This window comes from Neospora caninum, chromosome VIIa (genome assembly GCF_000208865.1).
Source record: "Neospora caninum Liverpool complete genome, chromosome VIIa".
Lineage (NCBI taxonomy): Eukaryota > Apicomplexa > Conoidasida > Eucoccidiorida > Sarcocystidae > Neospora > Neospora caninum.
In genome coordinates, this window is record NC_018393.1 from 1,565,111 (window position 1) to 1,588,699 (window position 23,589).

Here is a 23,589-nt window from a genome sequence, read left to right on the forward strand (position 1 = left end):
CTTTGTAATCTAACTTCTTCGTCCTGCGGGAACGATTTTGCCGTTTATTCGTATGATACTTCTTGTGACGTCGCCTTTTTGCGGCCATTTTCGTCTCGTGGCGACATTTTGCTCACAACTTCTCCCGCTCTCTCCCGCGTCCATTCGGCCACATGCACACCAGGCACGGAGCAGGAGAGACATCGACATCTACTTCTCAACAAGGTCCTTTGTGGTGGCAGGCAATCTCAGGTTGTCGCTACATATCCCGACGATCGCGTCTCTGAGTTCTTTTTCTTTGATTGCTTCCACCACCCCTGAGAGAACGGGGCGGGATGCCGCATCGAGAACCTGCGATAGAGTGCCTTTTTGTAGGGTCAGAAACCATGTGCTTTGTCGTGCCTAGGCCGGGCACCGTCGTCACTCGTACTCGCTTACTAACCAGTTGCTGGGATTAACTCCCGCAGGAACTTGCTCTGAAACCCCGGCATCCACACGGACCGACTGTCTCGTGTTTCAAGACGGTTTTTTGTAGAGGTGCCTGAGAGGTCGGACCATTTGGCCGCCGAATTCTCGCATCACCCAACTGTACATCGTTTGCTGTTTCGACTGTCTTAGCGTTGCGTCTGGGACACAGATCGGTACTTGTCCCGTTTCTGAACCGCGAAACTTGTTCCACGTATCGAAGTAATCAAAGACACACTACGTCGTTCGCCAGGTTTGGGGAGTATCGCGAGGCGGGTGTCTTTCCTCGTGTCTTACCCGGTCGCAAGTGTTGGGTTTCCTTTGTTAGAAAGTCTTTCGCGCGAGCGAGCTGGACCGTCCGCACCGTGCTCTACAGGAGCGAACGAGCAAGCGGTCTCTTGCCTCTTCGCTCGTCCCCTGGCTCCTCTGGGTTCAAGTTCGTACACAGCCGTGGTCCGAATCGGCAGCGGCAGGGATGTTTGAAATTTCCTCACGTTTTGGGGCCGTTCAAGAAACACTGGGCCAGCGTGTGTGACTCTCCTCGGACGCCTTTGATCTGCGAAAGTCTGTAGGACCAGCACATGCAGCTGCAGCAAGGTGTGGGTTCAGGCGCGGGAGCGCCGTCTTCTCGTCTGCCTGGAGGATGCACTGACACCAGCCTCTCTCATCCGGCTCTGTCCAGCGGCGCGTCGTTCTCGTCCTCGGCCTTTTCTGGAGCGACTTCCTCCCCGGACAAAACTCCTGACCTATGCGCTGGCATCATGCAGCAGACACACTTCCCCGGTCAAGTCCCCCTTTCTCAACCCCCTCCACAAATGCAGGCGCATCAACCGCAGCCCTTCCAAGTGTTCCCCCAGCAGGCGTACCTGCCTCCTCTGACCCCGTCCCCTTCCGACGTTTCTTCCCCAACAGGCCTCCCGCAGTCGGCGGCAGCTGCGTCGAGTGCGTGCACGGGGGCGCCCGCGTCCGTGGCGCGCGCAGCGCCCCGACGATCTCGAGCGGAACGCGGTCGGCCGTCGGCAACTCGAAATCCGCGACCTCAAGAAGACATTTACAAGCGCACGTACAGCAGCGTGAGTCGCAGTTCTCGACGGAAAGCGGATCCGTCTGGCGACGGAAGTTCCGGACCGGGGTTCGACGGCACCTCAGAGACAGAAGCTGCTGACGCCTCCTCGTCGATGTCAGGCGACTCTTTTCCTCACCTCGCTTCCGGGGGTGGCGAGAGCGACGCCCGATCCTACGCGCCTGCCTCTCCACCCGTGCCTGTCGACCCTGCCTCTTCTGTTCATCGAAATAGCTTCGACTGCTCAGGCGGAAACGCCTCGCAGAACCCCACCGGCGACGCGGAAGCCGCATCGCCACCGATGCGAAGCGTCGGCGCGGGCCAGCCAGGCCAGGCCGACGAAGCCGGCGCCCAGCAGGGACAGTCTCCCGGAGCGGGAGGCGCTCCGGGAGTCCCAGGGACGCGCCCGAGCTGGAAACGGAGACCTACGCGGCGACGTGAAGGCCTGCGGCTGAGGCCCCTGGACGACCAAGAAGAGCGCGTCCTCCCGGACGGGAAACTGTATGCATATCTGCTCCAGGTGCGAAGCCGTTCACCGAAGCGTGTACAGTCTTGCGACACGCTGAATGCATGCACAACGGCCCCACTGTATATGGGATTCGAGAACGAGAACGCCGCGTGCACATGCGCGTTTTCCGTATCTGTGTAGACGTACTGCGTTTTCCTCGACTGCCCACCATATCCCTAGACACGATCTTCTCGACTCGCTCCATTTTGGTCCAAGGATTTGGCTTCGAGCAACACACACGTTCGTTTCGGTGTGTAGCCTTCGCTGTCTTACTGTCGTTTTTGCCTGTCGATTCAGTAGCTCTCTGGGCTCCTCCGAATTTTGAGTCTCGCGTGCTCCACTTCTTCCCTGTTCTTTTTCCGGTGCCGATGCCACCCATTCACAGCGTGTTGCTTCCCGTTTCGCGGGGCTCAAGGATGTCTCCCTTTCCCCTTCTCCGTTCGTTTTCGCATCTGTTGTGGTCTCCGTTGCTCCTTTCTGCGTCTGCTTGGTCTCTCCCCCTTCTCCCGTTTCGATCTGCGCTGTCTGTTTTCTTCGCGAAGATGCCTCTCCAGCCCTTTCCTGCTCGCCTCTTTCTCGGTCGTGCCGCGATATTTTTTGGCGGGCTCTGCCCCTTTATTTGCTTGTGCTCTGTTCCTCTCGTGTGCCGGCAGCGCGACAAGTTGGCGTACAATCTCTGGCGCAAAGAGCTGCAGCGGGTGTCGGAAGAGACAGGGTGCGCAGTGCCCGGGGAAGGCGCGCAGGCCGCGGGCGCAGCCGGCGCGCTCGCCGGTGCGGCAGTGGGCGGGGGCCGTCAAAGGAAGAGGAAGGAAAACGCGTCGACTCTTGAGCCTCCGCGTCGTCTCCTTCGGACACTTCGGCCAGAGGACGAGTTTTCCTGGGAGGAGTTGAACCCCGAGGGCGTTCTCGTCGACCTCCCGTCTGCAGGGGAGACACCTGGGGCTCCAGATGGCGAGGCGACAGGCGCGAAGGTGGAGACCGACACGGCCGACGGTGTGGCAGATGCGGACGCAGAGGGCCAGAGCGTGAAGGAGGAAAAAGAGATCAGTCCGCCGGTGTGTGGAGATGGAGAGACCAATGAAGCAGGGCGAAGAGAAGGAAAGGAAGAAGAAGAGGACAGCCGAGAAGAGGACGAGGCGAAAGTAAGCGGAGGCAACTTGAAACAAGCAGGCGAACGGACACGAAGGAAGAACGCACGCCCGAGAGAGGATCTCGGGTGGATTTGCGAGGAGTGAACGCTGACTCGGGCTGAACGCTACCGGCTGGTTGTGCTTTTCTGGGCACTGTGCAGTACACGTGTCTGCTGGTTCTCGGCTGTTTTCCTTTTTTGCGCGCGTTCCGTGGATTCGTGACCTGACGTTCCGTGAAAGTGCGTCGGCTTGCGTCGTTCCATAGCGGGGGCATGCAGAACGGACCATTTCCCCCGCGAGGCGTGTCGCCTCGAGGCCGTTCGCCCTGTCCGCGCACGATCCTCGACGCTGCGTTTGGCCTCAGCACCTGTCTCCGACTGTATCCCCCTTTTGTTCTCTTTGCCTTCCCGCGCGACTGCTGCACTCCCTTTCTCAGAAGTATCATCTCGAGCCGTACGACGTGTCTCTGGAGGAAGAGGAGGAACGCTGCCTCCCGCTGCAGATGCCCAACGGAGTCCAGAGACGGAAAGACGACATGAGTGTGGCGGGTGAGAAAGACGTCTGCGTGCGTTTTTCCTGCGGAGACAGACGACGCTCGTTCACGTCCGTGACCCCCCGACAGGGTTCCGTTTCCTGCCGCTGTTCTCTCTTGTCTGCGGGGTGCACGTCTCGCTTTTTTCCCCCTCCTCGCCCGCGGCTGAAACCACCGTCTTCTCTCCGCTGCGATTGCCGTCGCCGGAGCCGATACATGCACGAGTTCGAAGTTTGCTGTGTGAGTTTTCGGCTCGCCGCGTTCTCGACGCGTGGCAGGCATCGTTTACCTTCTTGTTCCTCGTCTGTTTTGCGCTGCAGTGGAGGAAAACCCTCACTGGGTCATCATCTGTCGCTTCCTCTCGTTCTTTGGAGCGACGATCGCGATGGAAGACTGGACCTTCGCGGCTGTGCGAGAAATGGTGGAGGCGCCGGTAAGCGTTCCCAGCAACCCCGCCGGCTAGCGCATGCATTTTTTCCTAAGCGGGAATCCTCTCGCTCGGGCACATGAGCCGCACGAAGGCGGCAAGGGGCGGTGATGCGCATGCGTGGAAACATCCCGCGCCCAGACATAAACATGCAGTACTATAAATATAAAAATGCGTGTGAATGCAGCAACAAATTGTGTATAAGACACGCCTGTAGGTGTGCGAATGTATATATATATATATATATTTACGCATTTGGATGGGCATGCAGTTCCAAGGTGAATAGAGAAGGCGGAGCCGTGGTAGACGGGTTGAGATTGAGGGGCCTTGTGGCGAGTGTTGCATGCTTGTGTCTTTGCAAAGTGTACTGCGTGGTCTTCTCTGTCGACACCGAACTGGAGGAGAGAGATGCTGGGATCTTTTTCCTCAGCAACGACGGATTTCCGGCGTTCTTTGGTCTCAGGAATCTACGGAGTTTGGCGCGAGGTTTTTCTCGCGCATTTCAGCGCTGTTTGGCCGGCGCTACACTCCCGGTAAGACGGCGCAGAAGTCTTCACCCAGGACTTCCCTGCAAATGAGATTCGTAAACGCAGACTGTTGCATAGGTAGTGGCATACCTATATGAATAGATATAGGATAGGGCTATCGAATCTGCATGCGACTGATCAATAGGGAGCACATAAGCACAACATTTGTCTCTTTTTGCCTTATAGACAGGTGCGTCGAGTCAGGTGTCGCTCAGAGTTTCAATCCTGTCCGCCTTGTGGGAAGCAGGATGCGGACGCATTTCATTTCTGAGACGCACTCTCCCGCTGAGACTTTCGGGCAGTAGCGCATGCGGCGCTTGAAGCCATTTTCGCTTTCGCTGATGCCGGAGACACAAGAGGCGCCTTCCACAAACGCGAGATGGTCCCCCTAACGGTGAGGTCCGGGGCTCGGCCGTTGCCGCATGCACAAGGGCCACGTTCTTGCTTTCTGCATGCAGGCAACAATCTCGTCCGGTTTCTGTGCAAGATGCTCGACGAAAGAGACGGGACTGACTTCAACGCCCTATTCCCTCTCGACATCAACCCTTTCACTGTTCGCACGTGGGAGGAGGTTCGACCGTATCAGGTGAGCTCTCGTCTCTTCTTCAGTGATCGAACTGCGGCTGCCTCTCGTTCAGCTGTCTCGTCTGTGCCTTCGAGCTCTTTATACACGGTGCATCTTCTTTTTGCTTCTTGCTGGCTGGCATCCGCTGATGTCGTTTTTCTTTTCTGTTTGACTTTGGATCCCTTGTCACTTCTCTCGGCCTTCGCGTTCGTCCTTCGGGGTGTTGATCTGCTTCCCCGGCGCCTCTCCTCGTCTCCGTCTTCTCCCTCTCCGTGTGCCTCTTCTGCCGTCCTTTTCGTCTCTTGTGTCCTTGCTTGTCACACGCTCCGCAGTACTGAGCCTCATGTTGCCTTCGCTGGTCACGTCCTTCTCGCACGTTTCTCTTCTCTTCAGTGGCGTTCGTCGCGTTTTCGCTTTCGCGTTGCTTTTCGCGAGAGAGCGTTTTCGTGTCCCTTCTTCCGGTTTTCTTCAGCGACTGCGAGTGATGCGTCTCTTGGTCAACCGGGCCGTCGGCGAGTCTACAGCTATTCAGCATTTCGTCGGTAAGCCTTGCTTTGTCGCCCAGATTTCCTCTCCCTTTCACTCGCCGTTTCTTCCTTGCCTTTTTTGGCACGCGCTGTTTTGCCTTGCCTGACGGGAGATCTGGTCTCTTCTCTCGCCCTGTTTCTCTTTCTGAGATGCGATGCGGCGTAGGTCGCGATGTGCCGTGCTTCGGCATGCATGTGAACCTGGATAGACTCCCGTCTCCCCTTCTCTCGTCGGCCTTCTCGCTGGGCTCCATTTCGTCATCCACGCCACAGCCTTTTTTGACCGTTCTTCCTCGAGCCTCTCTCTCGTGACTTGTGCCGTATTCAAAGCTGTCTTCACCTGTGTCCTGGTACCGCTGCCTGGTTTTCCGCATGCAGAGGGACTGCGAGACGAAAAGCTGGAGGAGCTTCGAGATGGAAGTTTCTACGTCGACGCGGATGGGTACATCTACTGGTTTATTCGGGAACCGCAGAGTACTGGCCTTCGCTTCTACAAGGTAATGAAGACACAAAGGAAACTGTTCTGCCCGCGTGCTTTCCAAAGCGCCTGGTCGCACACAACGGGCACTGTAAAATCATCTGCGGGCTCTTTCCAGGAAAAGCTGGATTTGTTAGCGCGCTGCACTGTTACAGCCCTTCTAGCGTCGCATCCGGGTTAGGCACCTGCACATGTAAACCGGTACACTTCGACATCGGCGTGGAGACGCTCTCTGGCGAAGAAGCCGGGCGGTTTTCTGGGGTGCATGCAGGCATCGACACAGACGGTGTGAGAAAAAAGAAAGCGGAGGGGAGAACGGGAGACGTTTCTCAGCGTGGCTTGGCGGCCTCGCGCTCTGTAGTGCAGTCGGAACGCAGCTGGGACCACTGCTGTCTTACCTTTGCAGGAAGACCAACGAGAAGGGACGTATGAACTTCTGGCGTCCAGTGAAGAGGAATTGACGCAGTTCATCGAGAGTCTCCAGGTGCGTTTGTGCGTTCCGCTGCTTTGCGTCTTCCACACTCATAGCCTTCCGCGCCTCTCTCGTGCCTTCCGCGCCTCTCTTGAGTCTTTGCTGGGAGTCTCGTGCAAGGGAGTGTAAGGGAGGCGTCCACCGAAAACAAACGTCGGCGCCACGGAAGGATTTCGCTGTTTCGTCGTGAGGTACCCTGTGTATCTGATTTCTTTGCGAGGCCCGCGTGCGTCCGGGCGCGTGTTGTCTCTGCGCTCCTGTCTGCCGAGAGAGACAGCTGGGCCGCTGGATGTCAGCTTGCCTCTGCTTTCGCGCGTCCACTGCATTTTGAAGACGCAGGATCCCGCGAGTGCAGATTGGATCGCGCACTTTAGTATCTGGTGTTCTTTATGATTGCTGTACACCACCACCCCACTGGACTGCTTAAGACAGCTAAAAGTGTTGGATTTCAATATCCTACTACATTAAGGTTATTCCACATCGGTTATGTTCTAGGCGTAGTATATGGATAACTGTTATCACTCGTATTAACAGCGAGAGAAAACTACTACTCAGATTGTCGTACGCTTAGCTGGTATCATGTTCCTTTTCTTACCGATGCATATTCTTGGATGTAACGCGATGCCAGACTACCCTGATGTTTGTTCTCTTCATGACGTGGCGCGTTCCACGGCGCGTGACCGCCCTCTGGTGTGGTGCGCAGGCTCAAGCGACGCCCGACTCCGTTTTCATTGACATGCTCCAGCAACAGGCGCAGGAATTCCGCCTGGCTGCCGCCACGCTGCTGCTCCGCCAACAGCAGCAACGCCAGCAAGAGCAGCGACAACAGGCGCTGCAAATTCGCATGCGTAAGTCGCGCATGCGCGTTCTTTGGTCGCGGGAAGCTTTTTGCGGAGAAAACCGGGAGAAGCAAGAAAACACGCGCGTCCCGATGTGGGGGGGTGGGGGGGGGGGACCGCACTAAAAAGGAGTTTCACGGTCGAAGCGCGCTCTTCGCGTGTCGCGGATCTTCCTGCGCGCGGGGGTCAGGTTGTTTTGGGACGCGTCACCTTCCCCGCTTTGTTTCCCGTGCTGCGGGAACTCCGCGTTTGCATGCAGAAGCAGCCGCTGCCGGCGGCCTGGACGCCTCCACAGTCGGCCTCACCAACGCCGCGACTCCAGGCATCGGCCCAGGCGCTGGCGCCGTCGACTCCGCGGGGCCCTTCCAGGATGCCTTCGCCGCAGGCAGCGGAGCTCTCGGCGGAGAAGCTGCTGGATGCCCGATCGAGGTACCAGCCCCGCAAATGCACACAAATCCACGGCTATCCACACACTGTGCATACACTCACAGAGAAGTACACATATACATGTGTTTTGTACGCGCGAACGTCTATATTCATTTGCATATTTGCATCTATGTGGTCGCAGATATGTCCACATAAACATACAGATAGACGCATACATATATATATATATATATACAGATGCGGACAACAGTTCACGTGCGTCTTTAGGGAGATATATATGCCTGCTGGTGTGCATCGCACCTTACTCCCGATGTCAAATGACGTAGAATTCGTGGTGAAACAACGACTTCCTCAGTCTTTTGTCAGGGGGTTTGCTTGCTCGACAGACCGCGTTCTCCCCACAGAGGCCTACCGGTGCACCGTGTACGGCTGGACGTACGCCCCGCACTCTGCTGCTCGGTTTCTGTTTTCTTCCCTTCTGGGCGACCGCTATGTCTGCATCTGATCTGTGGCCGGGAAAAACCCGAGCTCTTCCCGCGCCCGTCTCGAACGGAGGTGTTTCGTGACGGCCCTGTGCGTCCGTTTGCCTTTCCTGGTGTCCTTTCTGTGCGTTCTTCGCCACGCGTGCACATATCAGAGCGTGCGTTTGCTTCCACAGTATCGCATCATGATGAGAAATCGCCTCCGCGGCCCCCGAGAACGAGGCACTCGCTTGCAAGCGCGAACGCAGCGCATCGAGATGGTGAGACGCTTTCCGTCTCTCTTGCAATGTTCAGTTTACCTGTTCGTGTCCGCGTCGGTGCCTCTTGCCCGTGTCGTCTGTTGGCGTTGTGTGCACTCTCGCGTTCTCCCTCTCGAAAGACTCTCCCTTTCCGCGACGTTCTTTCGCCGTTGTCTCCCCACTTTTCTTTCTCTGCGCCACGACGGCGCTCTCAGCCTCGACTCCACGGCATGCCACCGACTCTGGACTCCGCAGTGTTGTGCCTTTTCTCTCTCGTGTTTGGCTTCTTTGCTGGATCTTTGCGGCTGTGTGTGTCTCCTCCCTGTCGTGTGTGTTTTCCAGCAACAGTTGGAAGCCAGCACGCCGTCAGTTGAGGGGTTTGGCGGTGTTGAGGGGTCTTCCGCTTCGCCTGCGCAAGCTACCACTCCGTTGTTTCTGTCCCCCTTCTCTTCCGCTGTGGGGCCGTCTGGGTCCGGCGCCATGAGCTCGTCGTCTCACCTCTCTTCGCTCGCGTCGCTCCCGACTCCGCCTGCCTTGGGGTCTGCTTCGCCCTTCCTCCCCTCTGTGGGCGCCTCGGCCTCGTCTCTGTCGTCCGGCTCCTTCTCCTTCCTGCCGTCTTCGTCTCCTCCGCCGTTCTCGTCCTCAGCGAACCCGCCGTACTCGCTCTCGTTTTCTCTCGCCTCGGCCGCCTCAGCCGCCGCCTCGTCCGGCGGGGGGACGCCCGCAGCGGCTGCAGCGGCTGCGGCGGCGCTCGCGGCGGGCGCCGCTGCGGCGGGGGGAAGTGGGGGCGGAACGGCGGCGCCGATTCTGCCGCACTGTCCGCTGTTGATATCCACGTCGTCTCTCCAGAACGCACTGTCTCCGTTCTTCGCACTCAGCAGCCAGACCGAGAAGGAGACGCGCGAGAAGGGGCCGCGAAAGGCTGGCGACAAGAAGGGCCGAAGAGCCTTTACGTTGCCGCCGCTCTGGGGCTTAAAGGGTGGACAGAGTCTCGGAGCCTCTCAGCTGATGGCGGGGAACGCGATCTACGCGGCGCTTCATCTAGCGCTGATGACCTACCCGGCAGCCTTCGACTCGGGCGCGTCGCCCCAGTCTCTGCGGGAGGCGGACGAAGAAGGCCTCGACCGCGAGGGCGAAGCCGGCGCACAGAGCGCGGCGGGGCCGGAGGACGAGGGCGCCGATGCGCGGCGCGAGGAGGAGAAGAAGGACGAGAAGCCCGTTGGAGACCGGCGCCGCATGGAGGAAAACCTGCGCCGTGGAGAGTCGATTCGCTTCGCCGTCCAAGACCGGCTGCTGAAGAACATCGGACGCACCGTCGACCTTCTCGAAGACTTGCGGGAGGCCGCAGCGCGCGGCGAAGAGGAAGAGGGACAGAAGGGACGGAAGGCGAGGACCGACGGCACAGGCAAGGACGGCTGCGAGAACCAGGGGAAAGGGGTCGCGGACAAGAGCGCAGCGGACGCACAGAACGAGGACGCCTCTGCGAAAGACGGGCAAGAAAAGAGCGAAGGCAAGGCTCTCCAAGAAGACGAGGCCGGGGACTGCAAGAGTGAGGACAAGACCGAGGACGGAGATGAGCGAGGCTCCAAGGCGGACGGAGACGACTCCAAAAAGGGAGGCGAGGAGAAGAGCAAAGAGGCGACCGCAGACGGGGTGAAGGGCGCGGTATCCGCATCGCCATCTGGGCCCAAAAGCGCGAAGAAGAAAGGCTTTCCTGGAGCAAGTCCCCTACGCGCGCTGGGACAGGCGTCCGTGACTGCTGCTGATGTAAGCACACCGCTCGGTGACCGGGAGTGGAAGAACACACAGCCGAAAGGCAGGAGAGGAGAGGCGGGAGAAACGCACCTTCCAACCGGATCAAAGGCCTCTTCCCGTTTCTCGGAGAAGGGCGTCCTCGCGTTAAGCCACTCTCGAGTCACTGTTTTTGTGCGTTGCCTTCTGTCCTGACGGGTGAGATCCCGTGTAGCTTTCCACGAGTCCCTCTTGGCTGCGTTTCTCTCCGCACTTTTTTCTCCCCTTTTCAACTGTGTATCTTCGGTTTCAGCCGCGCTCTCTTTTTGGCCCCGTTCGCGTTCACTCCCTGCATCGCCCTCTCTGCCCTCCGCTGTCGCTCCCTTTTTGTCGCCTCCCTTCGTCTCTCTTTCTCCTGCTCTGCTGCATCTTTTACCCTTTTCTCCTGTCTATCGGCGGTGTGACCACAGGTCCTTGCCTTTTTCAACACGATCTGTTGGGCGGGCCGGCGCGAGAAGCCGGCGAACGAGAAGGCCGAGACGAAGACCGAGCGTCTGGAGTGGGAACAGAAAGACCAGGCAGGTTCGGCTCCAGCTGAGAAGGACGAGGCACGCGGCTCGGAGCCGCGTGCCTCAGGTGTCTCTGCGTCTGTGAAAACCGAGGAGACAGAGCCGCTCGCAGCGAAGCAGACGCCGCAGGCGTCGTTGGAGCTCGTGGAAGCGCGGGACCGTCTCCCTGCTGGCCTTCTTTCCGCGGCGACGGCGGCGGCGACGCTTTTGGAGAAGAACGAAATTCGTTTGTTGGCCAATGCTGCGGGGAAAAGCCAGGAGGGGTCAGCGGCATCCTCCCCGCCACCCGCGGGGCCTCCGACCGCGGCGCATGCTGCCTCTGTGCCTTCGCACCCGAGTACGTCGATTCAAAACAGGGAGAAGCAGTGGAGCCGCGGCGAGAGGGTCACCTGCGACACATTGAGGACCACTTTTAAGTTTTTTCTCGAATGTGAAAGAATATCTTTTAGCTGACAGTCGGTCACCGGCCTTTCTCGGCGCCTGCTGCGAGGGGGCCTTCGGAGGGATGCCCGCAGAGCGAGCGCGCACCGGCGCACCCGCGTAGCCGATCCGTTTTTGCTCCCTTCTCTGCGCACGCTTTGTTTCAGGTTCCGTGGGGTCTGGTGGGAAGCTCCTGGGGCAGCCGCCGATGCGTCCGGCGTCCCAGCCGCTCGCCAAGGGCCCTGTGGTCGGCCAGGCGCTGCCTCCCCAGGCTTTCTTCAACGCCTCGGCGCTTCCTCAGGGCGCGGGCCATGCGAACCCCCTGCAGGCGCACGCCGCCGCGCCGCAGGGCGCGTGGGGCCCGGAGGGCCAGGGCGACGCGCGGCGGCGCGAGGAGGGGGACTCGGCGTTTCACCAGCAGCTCCTCCGGCAGCAGCTCTTGGCGCAGCAGCGCATGCAGGTGAATTTCCCGGACTTCTTCAAGCTGCAGAACGCGCAGATGCACTTGCAGAGCCAGCGCATGTACAACCAGCAGCAGCTGCAGCACGTCCACCAGCAGCTGCAGCAGCTGCTCTCCCGGCCGGAGTGCGTTTCTTTTCCGCGCGAAGAGAACGCGGTTGGAGCAGGCAGCCGAGCGGGCGCAGACAGCCGCGAGGAAGGTCGCCAGGGCGGGGCGGACGCTCAGAAGCACCTGGAGCAGATGCATCAGTTGAGGAACCTGCAAGTGCAGCAGCTGCAGCTGCAGATCCAGCAGCTCTGTCTGGAGCAGAGGAAGATCCAAGACCAGCAGCAGCAGCTGGCGATGCAGATGTCGTCCTTGTCGCAGGCTACAGGCCAGATGGGAAGCCCGATGGGCGCCCAGCCCTTCTTCTACTCGCCCCAGGGGGGGCCGAACGTCTCCGGGCCACAGTTCGGCAACGTCCAGCAGGCGTCGTCGGGGAACGCCCACTTTGGCGCGGGCGTGGTGTCGGGGACGCAGTACGCGCAGACGCAGCACGTAGGTCTGTCGCTCGGCGCGTCTGCGTCGGGCTCTGCGCCGTCGCCAGGCATGCATGAGGCCTCCCGAGGCGGCGCACACGCGACGCAGGGTGTGCTCGGCTCGTCCGGCATGGGGACTTCGTCGAGCTTGATGCAGCCTGGGAAGAACCTGCCGTCGGGGCCGGTCACTGCGGGCAGTGAAGGGACGGGCGGCGAGGCGGTAGAGGGCCGGGCGCTGGGCGCCGACCGCGCCGCCTGTGGCCAGGAGCCGCAGGCGCCCTTCTCGTCCTTCTCGTGTGTGCCCCACGCGCATGCGCTGCTTCAGCAACAGAGACCACCGCAATACACGCAACAGAATTCTATGCAGCAACAGAATTCTATGCAGCAGCAGTTTCATCAGATGCCGCCTCACCCGGGGAGTGCCGCGCCGAGTCCGGGCGGAGAGCCGGGGCTGAGTGTCGACGCGTTTGCTGGGCTGCCGAGCCAGGGCGGGAATATCGTTTTTAACGCCTTTTCAGGGAGCACAGGTCAATGATTGCGACAGCTGCGGCAGCGAGGGGTAGGGACGTTTTTGCGTTTCTGGCGAGCTGTCGACAAGAGTGGTGCGTTTCGTCTCTTCTCGCGGGGTTCTGAATGCCGTTTTCTCTTGTGAAGATACATCGCCGGATACCACGAGACGTGTTGGGACGCGCAGTGCCTGTTGCGTGGCGAAAAGCGTTGGATTTCACCATCCTACAACATCAAGGTTGTTCCACATCGGTGTTCTGTTTTCGTGTTTGTGACGCTCCTGAAACTCCACTGGGACAGCTGACTCACGAAAGAGAGGTGTGCGCCTCTCGTTCTCGTTTCTTCCGTGCGGCTTGGCAGTGGTCTCCGCGAGACGCGGTGCGTCAGCGAAGCAGTTGAAATTGACTCGAGAGAGATGCGTGATCTGCGGAGACACGGGGGGACCGTCCCCCATTTCCCCTTTTTTTCTCTCTCCGCATGTCAGTCTTCTCCGCGTGTCTGACTTGAGATCGAGACGAAGCAGCCGTAAATATGATACCGGCTTACCAAGGCAGATGAAGCAGACGGTCCTTACCTTTCATTTTTCGGCGCGTTTCGTATATCTCTGGTTTTGTTGCCTCGTGGACTTCCTTTGCTTTCTACACGCATCTGCAGTCTCCGTCTTGAGCCTGTCTGCTAAGCACGGAGAGACTTTAACACTTGTCCAGACGGGGTACTGATTTGCGAAGGACGCACAGAGGGTGAAAAAAGAGAAGGAAGACGGGTAAGAACGAACTGAAAGGTATAGAGAGTTACAACGTCGCCCAACGCGCAGCAAAGAGGGACATGCCCCGAGGAGAGGGCCTCTTCTTGGTTACGTGGCCAGCACAGGCGAAGAACGATGTGTGGGCGGAATGGGCGGTGAAAACGAAAGGAGCAAGGGGACGAGGAGAGGGAAGACCAGCCGTTCGAGAGGCCGGAGAGAGGCAACCGGGGCCGCAGCGGCGTCTCATGCTTGGAGGGAAGAGTGGGCCCGAATCCCCGAAATACCCATTGTGCTCTGCTTTTTCTCAAGCGTCGACAAAGTCCGTGAACACACCGAGACAGGACGAGAGATTCCCCGACCCCGCAAGAGAAAGTAAAAAGTCTGAGATGCACGCCAGTGCGTGGTGCGGTGCTGTCGTTTCGATGCAGGCGCGAGGGGAACAGATGAGGGACGCGAGAGACGGCGAACCGAGTCTGGTGATGTGATTGTGCGTAGATCGTGTGGTGTGGCGAGCGGTCCGGGCCGGGACTTGGCGCGCGACACTCAATTTTAATTGTTTTTCTCAGCTTTTTCTAAGGCGAGGTGTACCGAGACTAGGCTCTCACAGCTCGCGCGCAGTCGCACAGACAGCGCGAGGGAGGCATGCAGAAACGAAGGCCAACTCGGTTTTATCTGAACTGGGAGAGGCACCCGGCCAAGCCGTGGTCACTGCATGCGGTAGACACTCAGGGAGACGCACGGAATCATTCGAAACTGAGGGTGAGGCCGCCGCCTTCGAACTTTCCACTTCCACGGTGGCTGGACTCTGTGACGCACACCGCGTCGAGAGCCGCACACGAGAGTTACTGACGAGCAAGTTTCGGTGGAGACGCGCAGATACTGGGGACGAACGAGGAAAAAAGTGGTGACCAAGGAAACGGCTACATGGCCGCAGTACTGGAGCTTTTTCTGGAATTTGCAGCTTGGCCCTGGCGACACAGAAACCGTCGAAAGCCTGGCGGCAGACGCACAGCCCCAGGAGACACTTGTGTAAACACGGAGACAGATCACGAATAGAAGTTGCCTGCGCTGGCCTTGGACTTGCGTTCCGCGACGAACTTGAATTCGGTTCTACAGTCGGTGGAGGCTCGGAAAAGCGGGCTGTGGAACGTTGCCAGAGAGGAGAGGAAAACAGCGGATCGTTGACAGATTTCCTCAGGGTTGGGAAATCGCGGTCCGTTCACAGCCGCCAAAGTACCAGATAGCTGTGCGCCTCCACTCGTCTCGATTCGCCGTTTTGCAACTCTGGCTTTCTCCCTCACGTTAACCAGAAGGCCAACACTGCAGTTTCTCTGCGGGTGCCGTAAGAAAGTGCAGATGGCTCTCGTCGTCCAACCCCCCAAATCAAGGACACGGGCGAGAACAACGCTGGAAGCCCGAGACACGAAGACTCTTGCCTGCAAAGAGATACACACACTTACACTTGCTTGTTTTTGTGCGTCGACGCCGCCCGCGCGTCACAGAGCTCGAGAAATGCTCAAGTATAGGCGAGTCACAAAAAGTTCTGCACTTGTGTTGAGAATGGTCCAAAGTGTCGCGTCGGGTTCCCAAAAACCCCGGGTAGGAGGCTCCACGGCCGTCACAGAAGCTGCGCTCTCGAATCCCGGCCCTCGTTCTCAGGTAGGACAGGAACGGTGAGAGAGAGAACGGCGACGAAGAGGAGAAAAAGCAATAGCCAAGGGTAGGGTTCTTCCGGAGGATACGGGATCAAAGGAAGATCGATCGAATTTGCCTGTCTTCTCGTGCTGGCCACGCCCGTTTTCGCGCCGAACGTGCACCTTAAAAGGCAGACGGGACTGTCTTGGCTAGCGGAGCCGTGGTCGCTTCATCGCCGAGCCTCCTGGTTTTTCGGCCGAGGGTTGCGACGGGAACCTGCGTTTTCCGCTAAAAGTGCCAGTATGCAAAAGGGACGTTGCTCGGCTGCAAGGCGATTCGATCCTTTTAGGCCACGGCTTGGGGAGTGTTTGAAACCACGCGACAATCGACATCTGCATGCGCTGTCTCTCCGGCGAAGAACACGCGAGACGCGAAGCACACGCATGCACGACACTCGGGTCCAAGTGGAACCTTCTCACCTGCTCGTTTCTCTTCGCCTCCGTCTTTCCCCTTCGCCTTTCCACATCTAAAGGGACCGCGATTGCGTCTTGCGCAGGCGCGTTGAAAAATCTCCGCTTCTGTCTCTGCGCGCGCACGCCCTGCCACGCCGGCGACAACCCGCGAACGAAAAGGTGCATTTCGTGTTTCTCTTCCTTCCTTCTCCCTTCTTTCTCTCCGTCCCTTCTTCTCCCTTCTTTCTCTTCCTTCCTTCTCCCTTCTTTCTCTTCCTTCCTTCTCCCTTCTTTCTCTTCCTTCCTTCTCCCTTCTTTCTCTCCGTCCCTTCTTCTCCCTTCTTTCTCTCCGTCCCTTCTTCTCCCTTCTTTCTCTCCGTCCCTTCTTCTCCCTTCTTTCTCTTCCTTCCTTCTCCCTTCTTTCTCTTCCTTCCTTCTCCCTTCTTTCTCTCCGTCCCTTCTTCTCCCTTCTTTCTCTCCGTCCCTTCTTCTCCCTTCTTTTCTGGCGCGAGTCTTCCTGTCTGGTCGCCTCTCCCCCTCCTCTTTTTTGGCGGCCATCGTCGTCCCCTCGACACACCGATTTTTGGGCGACGCCCTCCAGCTCTTCTGCGTCGCCGTCTCTCTCCCCGTCCCTCGCACGTTTTGCCTCAGCTTTGTCCCTTTCTTCTTCTCCTGGTGCCGCGTCTTCCTGCATCGCCCCGTTTGCCACTTTCCTCTCGGGCCCGTCTCACGAACGGCCGCAGCCGTGCAGCCACCCCCGCACCTGCGTCGCGGTCTCTCCTCGCCTTTTTGGCCTTCTTCTCCTTTTCCGTATCGTTCGCCTCTCCTCGTTTACCTCTCACTCGCGCGTGCTGTGCCTTCCCGATCACGCGCGAACGCGCGAGAGAAGGCGCCGTCAGAGCTCCTCGGAGACCTCGATTTCCGGCCTGTCTCCTTGTTGCTTTCGTTGCTCCCGTGCTTCCACAGACTCCTGCCTAGTGCGTGGCCACGCGAAGCGAGGACACGGCTCTGCAGAGAGTCTTCGGGTTCGCCTCCTCGGTTTCCCTTTCCTTGCTTGCCTGGCCTCTGTGAGAGAATCTGCCTCCGTCCGACGCCGTCCTTAGTCTCCTCTCCCTCTCGCTTCCTCCTGGGTGACGAGGCTCCTCGTCTGCCTGTGCATGCGCCGGCGAAAACCTGAGGGAACCTCGAGGAGCGGCGCCCCATAAGCGTCACCATGGAGACCCCGGCTGAGGGCAAGATGCCCGTGAGGTCTTCCTTTTCCCCTGTCTCCTCGTCTGGGCCTTCTTCGTGTCTTTCCGCGGCGTCATCTACCCACTGCCATTCCTTCTCTGTGTCGTCTCGCTTTCCGCTGTCGTCTCGCGTTCCCGCGCGCCGCTGCGTTCGCCTCCTCGTTCTCGGCGCCGTGCTGTGCTTCCTGCCTTTTTCACGCTCGCCGTCTTCTCGCGACACGTGCCACGCGAATGTGGGGCTGGACCGGGAGAGACAGGTGTCTCCGTTTCTCCGCGCCCAAGCCGCCGTCCTGCCGATCCCGTCGGCCTCGCCCCTGCGCCCCAGTCCCCAGGGCCCGACGCGGGTCGTCTGCGGCAACGTCCACAAGAAGCTCCTCGTCCTGCACGATGACCCGAACGCCACGAAGAAATTTCAGAGTCTTTTTCGGCGCTTAAAAGGTGGGAAAGCCACGCGCCAGTGAACGTGAGAGACGCCGATTCCACCTCGGTTTCTCGCTGCTTGCCATCTGGCGCCTTCTGTGGTGCCTCTGTGTCTGCTGGAAACAGCCGTCATCCGCCGGGTTTTCACGCCCCCGCTGTGCGTCCGTCTGGCCTGTCGCCAGCTCTGGTCTCTCGCTGGGCGTCGACTTCCCTCCAGATGTTGTCTGCGCGTCTTCGGCTTCGTCGTTGCCTTCGCGCCTGTCTCCTTTTGTCTCCAGGAAAAAACGTGCAAACAACCGGATCCGTCTTTCTTGCGATGCCTGCGGCGCTTCTCTCGCCTCTGACTCTTTACGTTTCTTGCCGTGCTTACGTTGGCAAATGCACAAGATGCATATCAAGTCTCTTGAGACGCTCGAGCCATCCTCGTACTTATGCGGAGTCGCCGGTGGCAATTCTCGTATATCAAGGAAGTTTTACGGTTTTTTCGATCGGCTCTGCCTCTCAGGTCAAAATTTCGACATTTCGACCGTCGCCTTTCCCCTGTCGCGCGGGCGCAAGGCTGCGCTCCTCTTCAGCCACCACGGGGAACCCCTGTTTTCTCACGTGCTTCTCTTGGCGACTAACAAACGCAGTAAGGACGAGAACGAGCGAAACTGAAAAAAGAAGCTTGAAGACGAGAAGCAGACGCGGGCCGCTACACAAAACAGATATAAATATGTACATATATATATATATATATATATATGTTTCTGTATCGATTCTTTTGCATCACCATATATGTGCATGTGCATGTACTCTTGAATTGGGGTGGTATGCATGGGCATGGAAATGTCACCAGGCTTTGGCTCGATGTTGCCCCTGCCTATGTCTTGGGAAAGGAGGTTTGAAATGGAGAGGTGTGGACGTGCGATGAGAAACAACAGAGGGGGGAAGGAGCGAGCGCAGAGATGAGAGAGAGACGCGGCTCCTGACTAGAACGCAGGAGCCCTTCAGAAGATCGGCGAAACGAGGACACCCAGTCACCGGATACGTCAGGATCACAACAACTGAACTTCAGGAGAGATGCGGACAGGGAGCAAGCTGAGCAGACGGGAAAACAGTTTGTAGCGATACAGACCTCCAGCTAAACACAGGAAAGATGGGAGTTGGAGGTGGGCGCATTTGCTGGAACCTAAGGAGGGAGCTGAAGACAGCGATAAGCGAAGTCAAGCAGGCGAGACAGAACGTAAACAAACGGCAGATGGAGGGAACGAAGGGACAGGAGAGTAGGAAGTCGTAGGAGAGTGGGAAAGGCAGGGGGCGGAGGGAGTCTCGCGATCAGCTCTTCCCCCCGTCCCAGGCCCCAAGAAAGAGAAGAACCACGCCTCGCGGGGGGGGGTGGTTCTTCTCTTTCTTGGCACAAGACAGATGCGTGCCAGAGTGCAAAGAGACTCCGAGGAGGAGACACGCGACAAGAAGATCTCCAGGAAGCGAAAAGGCCAGTCCCTCTCGCGAAGACCCCGAGAGACAGTCGCCCTCGACCCCAGGTCGTGCGATCTCGCTTTCTATTGGCTGTTTCAGGTCTGAGTCAAGAGCTTGCCTCGGCCCTCACCGCCTTCTTCACCTCTTTGGACCCCGACGCTGAAGAAGCGCAGGCGTCTCGCGCCTATGCCGATTCGTCTCCGGGCGACACGTGCCCGACGGTGTTGAAGGCGCGCAACTTGTTCTTGATGGTTGCCCCGACAGCGCATGCAACGGTCCACGCCTTTGCAGAGGCCATCATGGGGGTTCAGCAGGCGCGGGGCGACGACGCGAGAGGCCGTCCGGCGGGGCTCGTGGCGGATTACTTCCACGCGTACAGGCCTTCGCAGAGGGCCCTGGCGAAACAGGGCGAGGCCAGCGAAGAAAGCGGAGACGCGAGTCTCTTTGTCACGTGGAACCTGCTCGGAGACCACCCACACGTTGTCGAACCCCTCGATGCAGGTAGGAACGCCTTGCCTTTGTTGACGCTTCTCGCGAGGACACAGTCTGCCGCGCTCCTCAAACCCCCTCTAGGAAGCAGACGGTGAGAGCTGAAAGGCGTCAGACGGCGCCATCCGAGGCGTTCAGGGTTTCCTCAGGCGGCGCTCGGTTTTTTAAATCGCGTTTTCCGCGCTGCACACACGACCTCTTGCATCACCTTGTTCGCTGCGAGACCGTTTTCCTGCAGATGAGACGCTTCTCTTTCGAGGCGGCGCGCACTACCTGCCGGCGCCCCCGATGAGGGCCCGCGCAAAGCCCACGGAGCGCGATCCGCCGGAGTTTGAGCAACGGTTCTCTGTCCTTCGGGCCCCAGAGACTGCCTTTGTGCTCTCGGCCTCCAGTCCGCGCCCGTCGGCAGGAGACAGCAAGACTCGCGACGGAGAAGACGCACTTCTGGCTGGTGAAGAACTGTCCCTCGCGTCCGCCCTGCAGACGCAAAACGGCGGTCGGGCCGCACTCGTGAGCAGCGGCGAATTCTGCTCCGATGATCTTCAACGACTGGAAGCCGAACAAAGAGAAACGGAGACAGGGAAAGTAAGACAAGTCAGAACGCACCACCCTAAGGTGACAGACTTAGAACTCCATGTAGACATCGATATAGATATGTGTGTGTATTTATGCGGTATTCCTCTGGATATATATATATATATATATGTATTGGTACACATGCACAAATGTGCATCCATATATACATATATGTATGCCTGCATTACATGGAATTTGCGTGCATGTGTGTAGATAGGAACAGAGGTGGAAGGGAAGGTATTTTGACGGACAGAAACTGTGGAGTTTGCGTTTGTCTCAGAAGAAAATCGCGAATTTGCGGGTCTGCGAGGAGCTGTTGCTTTGGACCTTCAACCGGCGAGGTGTTCTCCGGTGGTCCAACTTGAAGCATTTCAAGGTCAGTTGGCGAAGAGAGGAATGGTCTGCTCTGCTCGTCTCCGCGCTTCGCTGTGCGCGGTGTCTCTCCACCGCCCCCTCGTTTGTGCCTCTCTGCGCGGCCTGGCTCGTGGCGCGCTTCTGCAACTTTGCAGAACCTTTCGCCCCTCTCTCGCCCATCTCTCGCTTCTCTCTTGCCCCTCTCTCGCTTCTCTCTCGCCCCTCTGTCGCTTCTCTCTCGCTTCTCTCTCGCCCCTCTCTCGCTTCTCTCTCACCCCTCTCTCGCTTCTCTCTCGCCCCTCTCTCGCTTCTCTCTCGCCCCTCTCTCGCTTCTCTCTCGCCCCTCTCTCGCTTCTCTCTCGCCCCTCTCTCGCTTCTCTCTCGCCCCTCTCTCGCTTCTCTCTCGCCCCTCTCTCGCTTCTCTCTCGCCCCTCTCTCGCTTCTCTCTCGCTTCTCTCTCGCCCATCTCTCGCTTCTCTCTCGCCCATCTCTCGCTTCTCTCTCGCCCATTTCTCGCTTCTCTCTCGCCCCTCTCTCGCTTCTCTCTCGCCCCTCTCTCGCCCATCTCTCGCTTCTCTCTCGCCCATCTCTCGCTTCTCTCTCGCTTCTCTCTCGCCCATCTCTCGCTTCTCTCTCGCCCCTCTCTCGCCCATCTCTCGCTTCTCTCTCGCCCCTCTCTCGCTTCTCTCTTGCCCCTCTCTCGGTCTCTCTCTTCTTCGCACAACTCGATGGCGCCCTCGTTTTCCGCGTCTCTCGCCAACCCCATATGCGGACTGCGCTCCGCCTCCGCGCGCTTTCCCAGAGTTTCGCGCACCGGCCGGTTCACTCGGCAACAGACGCAAATGCGGTGGCGGGAAACAGAAGAGAAGAGAGGAAGTTTTCTGATTCTAGTCTGGACTGTCGCCCGCGGCCGTGCTGCCGTCCGCCTCGCGTCCTCTGGAGAAGGCGAAATGGACTCTGGAGGAAGGTGGTGCTCGACCCCCCCAAAGTGTTTGGTTTTCTCTTGGCTCAGCTGGAACGGTCTCCTGCGTCTTCTGCGTGCAGCCCGGGGAAACAGTGTCCCCGCACATGTACAGAATGAAGGATGACATCGCCTTCAGCGTCGACCTTCACCAGCTAGTAGACGGTAAGCGTTTGGCGAGGGAGCGCCGCGTCCAGAGTTTGGTTCGGTGGCAAGTTTGCGGTTCTGCCTCTCTACATTTGCCCCTCTACATCGCCTGGCACCCCTGCCGAGGGGTTTATCTACACCACGGCGAGAGCTGTGGACGGCTCTGCATCCATCTGCCTACAACTAGAGCGCACCCTACATAACCCTCGGTAGATATTTATATATTTCTCAACATTTAGGCATGCAAACCTGCTGAGTCTCCTTTGGAGTAAAAACGTTATCCGCATACGCTCTGTAGAATGTGGTTGTGTTTACTCTGCGCGGTACCTATGTACTGCAGCGTCCGTTCTGCGGGTTTTCGTTTATCGTTTTCCCGCATTCTTGCGCTGTTCGGTGCGTGGATGCCGGGGATCCCGCAGGCGTTGAACCAGCGCTTTCGAATATCGGTCGCGATGCGTGCAGGTATGTGGCAGCCGTTCTATGCCACTGACGTTCAAGTCGAGTTCGTGATGCTCGAGCCGTTTCTTCGCTTTTTTCTTGAGCCCCCTGCGTCGCGGCAATCTCCGACCTTCTCTCGCGTCTTCCAAGTACGAAACACGGGTTCACTTTCTCGTCTTCTCTCTCGGCGGCCGCTTACTCTTTTTTGTCGTTTTTCTGTTCGTTTCCCCTCAGAACGGTTCATTCCCCTCCTCTTCCTTCTTCTGTTCTCCCTCCTTTGTTCTTGTTCTCTCTCTGGTTCCATCTTGTGGTCTCCTTCATGTGCCCCGTCGTGTCCTCCGTCTTGTTCTCCCTCTTGCTCGCCTGTTCGCCGTCGTGTGCGTCCTCCTGTTCTCTCCCTGTTCTGCCTTCTGTTCTAAAGCCTGCCTCTTTTGCACCGACTCTTCGCCTGGCGCGTTGTCCGCATCCTGCGCTTCTGGCTACCGAGCGGTCGCCTGTCTCTTTTAGTCTTCTCTGTGTGCGATTCGCCCTCCAGGCCTGGGCGTTGCTTTTTCCGGTCTTTTTCTTGCAGGCTCCAGATCGCTATGGCGTTTTCAAGTTTGTTCTGCACTACAATCGTATCGGCTTCTCCCTTCTCCATGTTGGTAGGTTCCTCCTCTCTACCTCTGTGCAGACGTCCACACACGTGTGTAAGTGAATGACGCGTTTCCCGCTTTTCTGTGGCAGCGCGTGTTTGCGTGTGACATCCCCGTGATATCCAGTGGGGAAACGCCGATGTCGACGCCTGCATTCGCCTCGCTGGGGACGAACCCGATTTGCTGTCACCCTCCACTGCATTCTCTCGCTGTGTCTCTTCGAAACGCGTCGCTTTGTGTCGCGTTTGCCTGTCCCTCTTTATCTGCCGATCGCACTGCGGCCTTCTCTGTGAACCTGCGAGACGTATCGGAGCGGGCTCCCGTCAGCCTCACAGCGGCACCTGCGCGCCTGTCGGTGTGTCGCCATCAGTCGATGGAGACGCGACGCGATTTTGTGTTTACCAGTTCGTGCGGGGGCGGTTGGAGCGATTTTGATTTCGTAAGAGTCACATGCAGATGCAAATCGTCTCTGTAGTATTGGGGATGGGAGTGGCGTGCGATAGAGTTGGACACACTGCGTCGTGCGCTTGCTTTGGTTTAATCAGAATCCATGGCGCCTCTGAGAAATTTCAAGCACAACGATTTCCCTCGCTTCCTGCCGTGTGCACTGCCGTACTACGCGTGCGCTCTCTTGACACTGCTTGGTGAGTCTGCTCTGGAAAGCGGCCGAACAGAAGAAAGAGAGCGAACGGCAAAAAGGAGCAAGAAACGACTTCTGACGTGGCCTTTGGCAGCTTTTTCCGTCGGCTTCGCCCGTCGCCGCTACACCCATATCTGCGAATGCAGAAGCATATGTATATATAGATGTGTATCTAAATAGCAGTAAGTCTGAATCGCGATAGAGCACATACATGCAAGCAGAAACGGTGGCGAAGTGGGACACAGTAGGAAATCCAATGGAGAGCGATGCCTTTTGCGGTCGTGCCGTGTCGTCTCCACCTTTCCGTCTTCTCTCTTGTTTCCTTCCCTCGCCGTTCTCGCTTCCGTTTCGTCTCCGTCTGCCACCATTCCCTTCCTTCGGTGTGAGGCACGGCTTCTGCGCCCCTCAGGTCTGGTCGTCTTTGTCGTTCTCTTCCTCCTGCATCGAGAGAAGTTTTCCTTCTCCCCTGCACTCCCCCCCGTCTCCGAGACGGAAGGCTCCGAGAACACCCAAATGACACCACTCGATAGAAAACACAAGGCTGCGTAGGCAAAAGAGCGAGACGCATGCGGGGATGAGAGG

At 58.3% G+C, this 23,589-nt stretch overlaps 2 protein-coding genes across 2 annotated transcripts; both read left to right on the plus strand.

Moving 5' to 3' along the window:
• Positions 1–1,259: 1,259 nt before the first annotated feature.
• On the plus strand, positions 1,260–12,853 carry NCLIV_021110 (conserved hypothetical protein; the record flags this gene model as incomplete). The annotated part of the gene is made up of 15 exons (XM_003882306.1): positions 1,260–2,027; positions 2,669–3,157; positions 3,582–3,693; positions 3,998–4,110; positions 4,568–4,637; positions 5,090–5,217; positions 5,669–5,738; positions 6,102–6,220; positions 6,608–6,685; positions 7,377–7,521; positions 7,772–7,941; positions 8,558–8,641; positions 8,963–10,387; positions 10,822–11,257; positions 11,508–12,853. The coding sequence occupies 15 exons, from the start codon at positions 1,260–1,262 to the stop codon at positions 12,851–12,853; spliced, it is 5,553 nt and encodes a 1,850-aa protein (XP_003882355.1).
• Positions 12,854–16,870: 4,017 nt separating this feature from the next.
• Positions 16,871–23,556, plus strand: NCLIV_0211a (dolichyl-di-phosphooligosaccharide-protein glycotransferase; the record flags this gene model as incomplete). Its single annotated transcript, XM_003882307.1, has 10 exons — positions 16,871–17,324; positions 17,812–17,937; positions 18,867–19,268; positions 19,495–19,841; positions 20,113–20,208; positions 21,231–21,312; positions 21,757–21,881; positions 22,304–22,376; positions 22,913–23,011; positions 23,417–23,556. The coding sequence occupies 10 exons, from the start codon at positions 16,871–16,873 to the stop codon at positions 23,554–23,556; spliced, it is 1,944 nt and encodes a 647-aa protein (XP_003882356.1).
• Between the last annotated feature and the right edge of the window lie 33 nt (positions 23,557–23,589).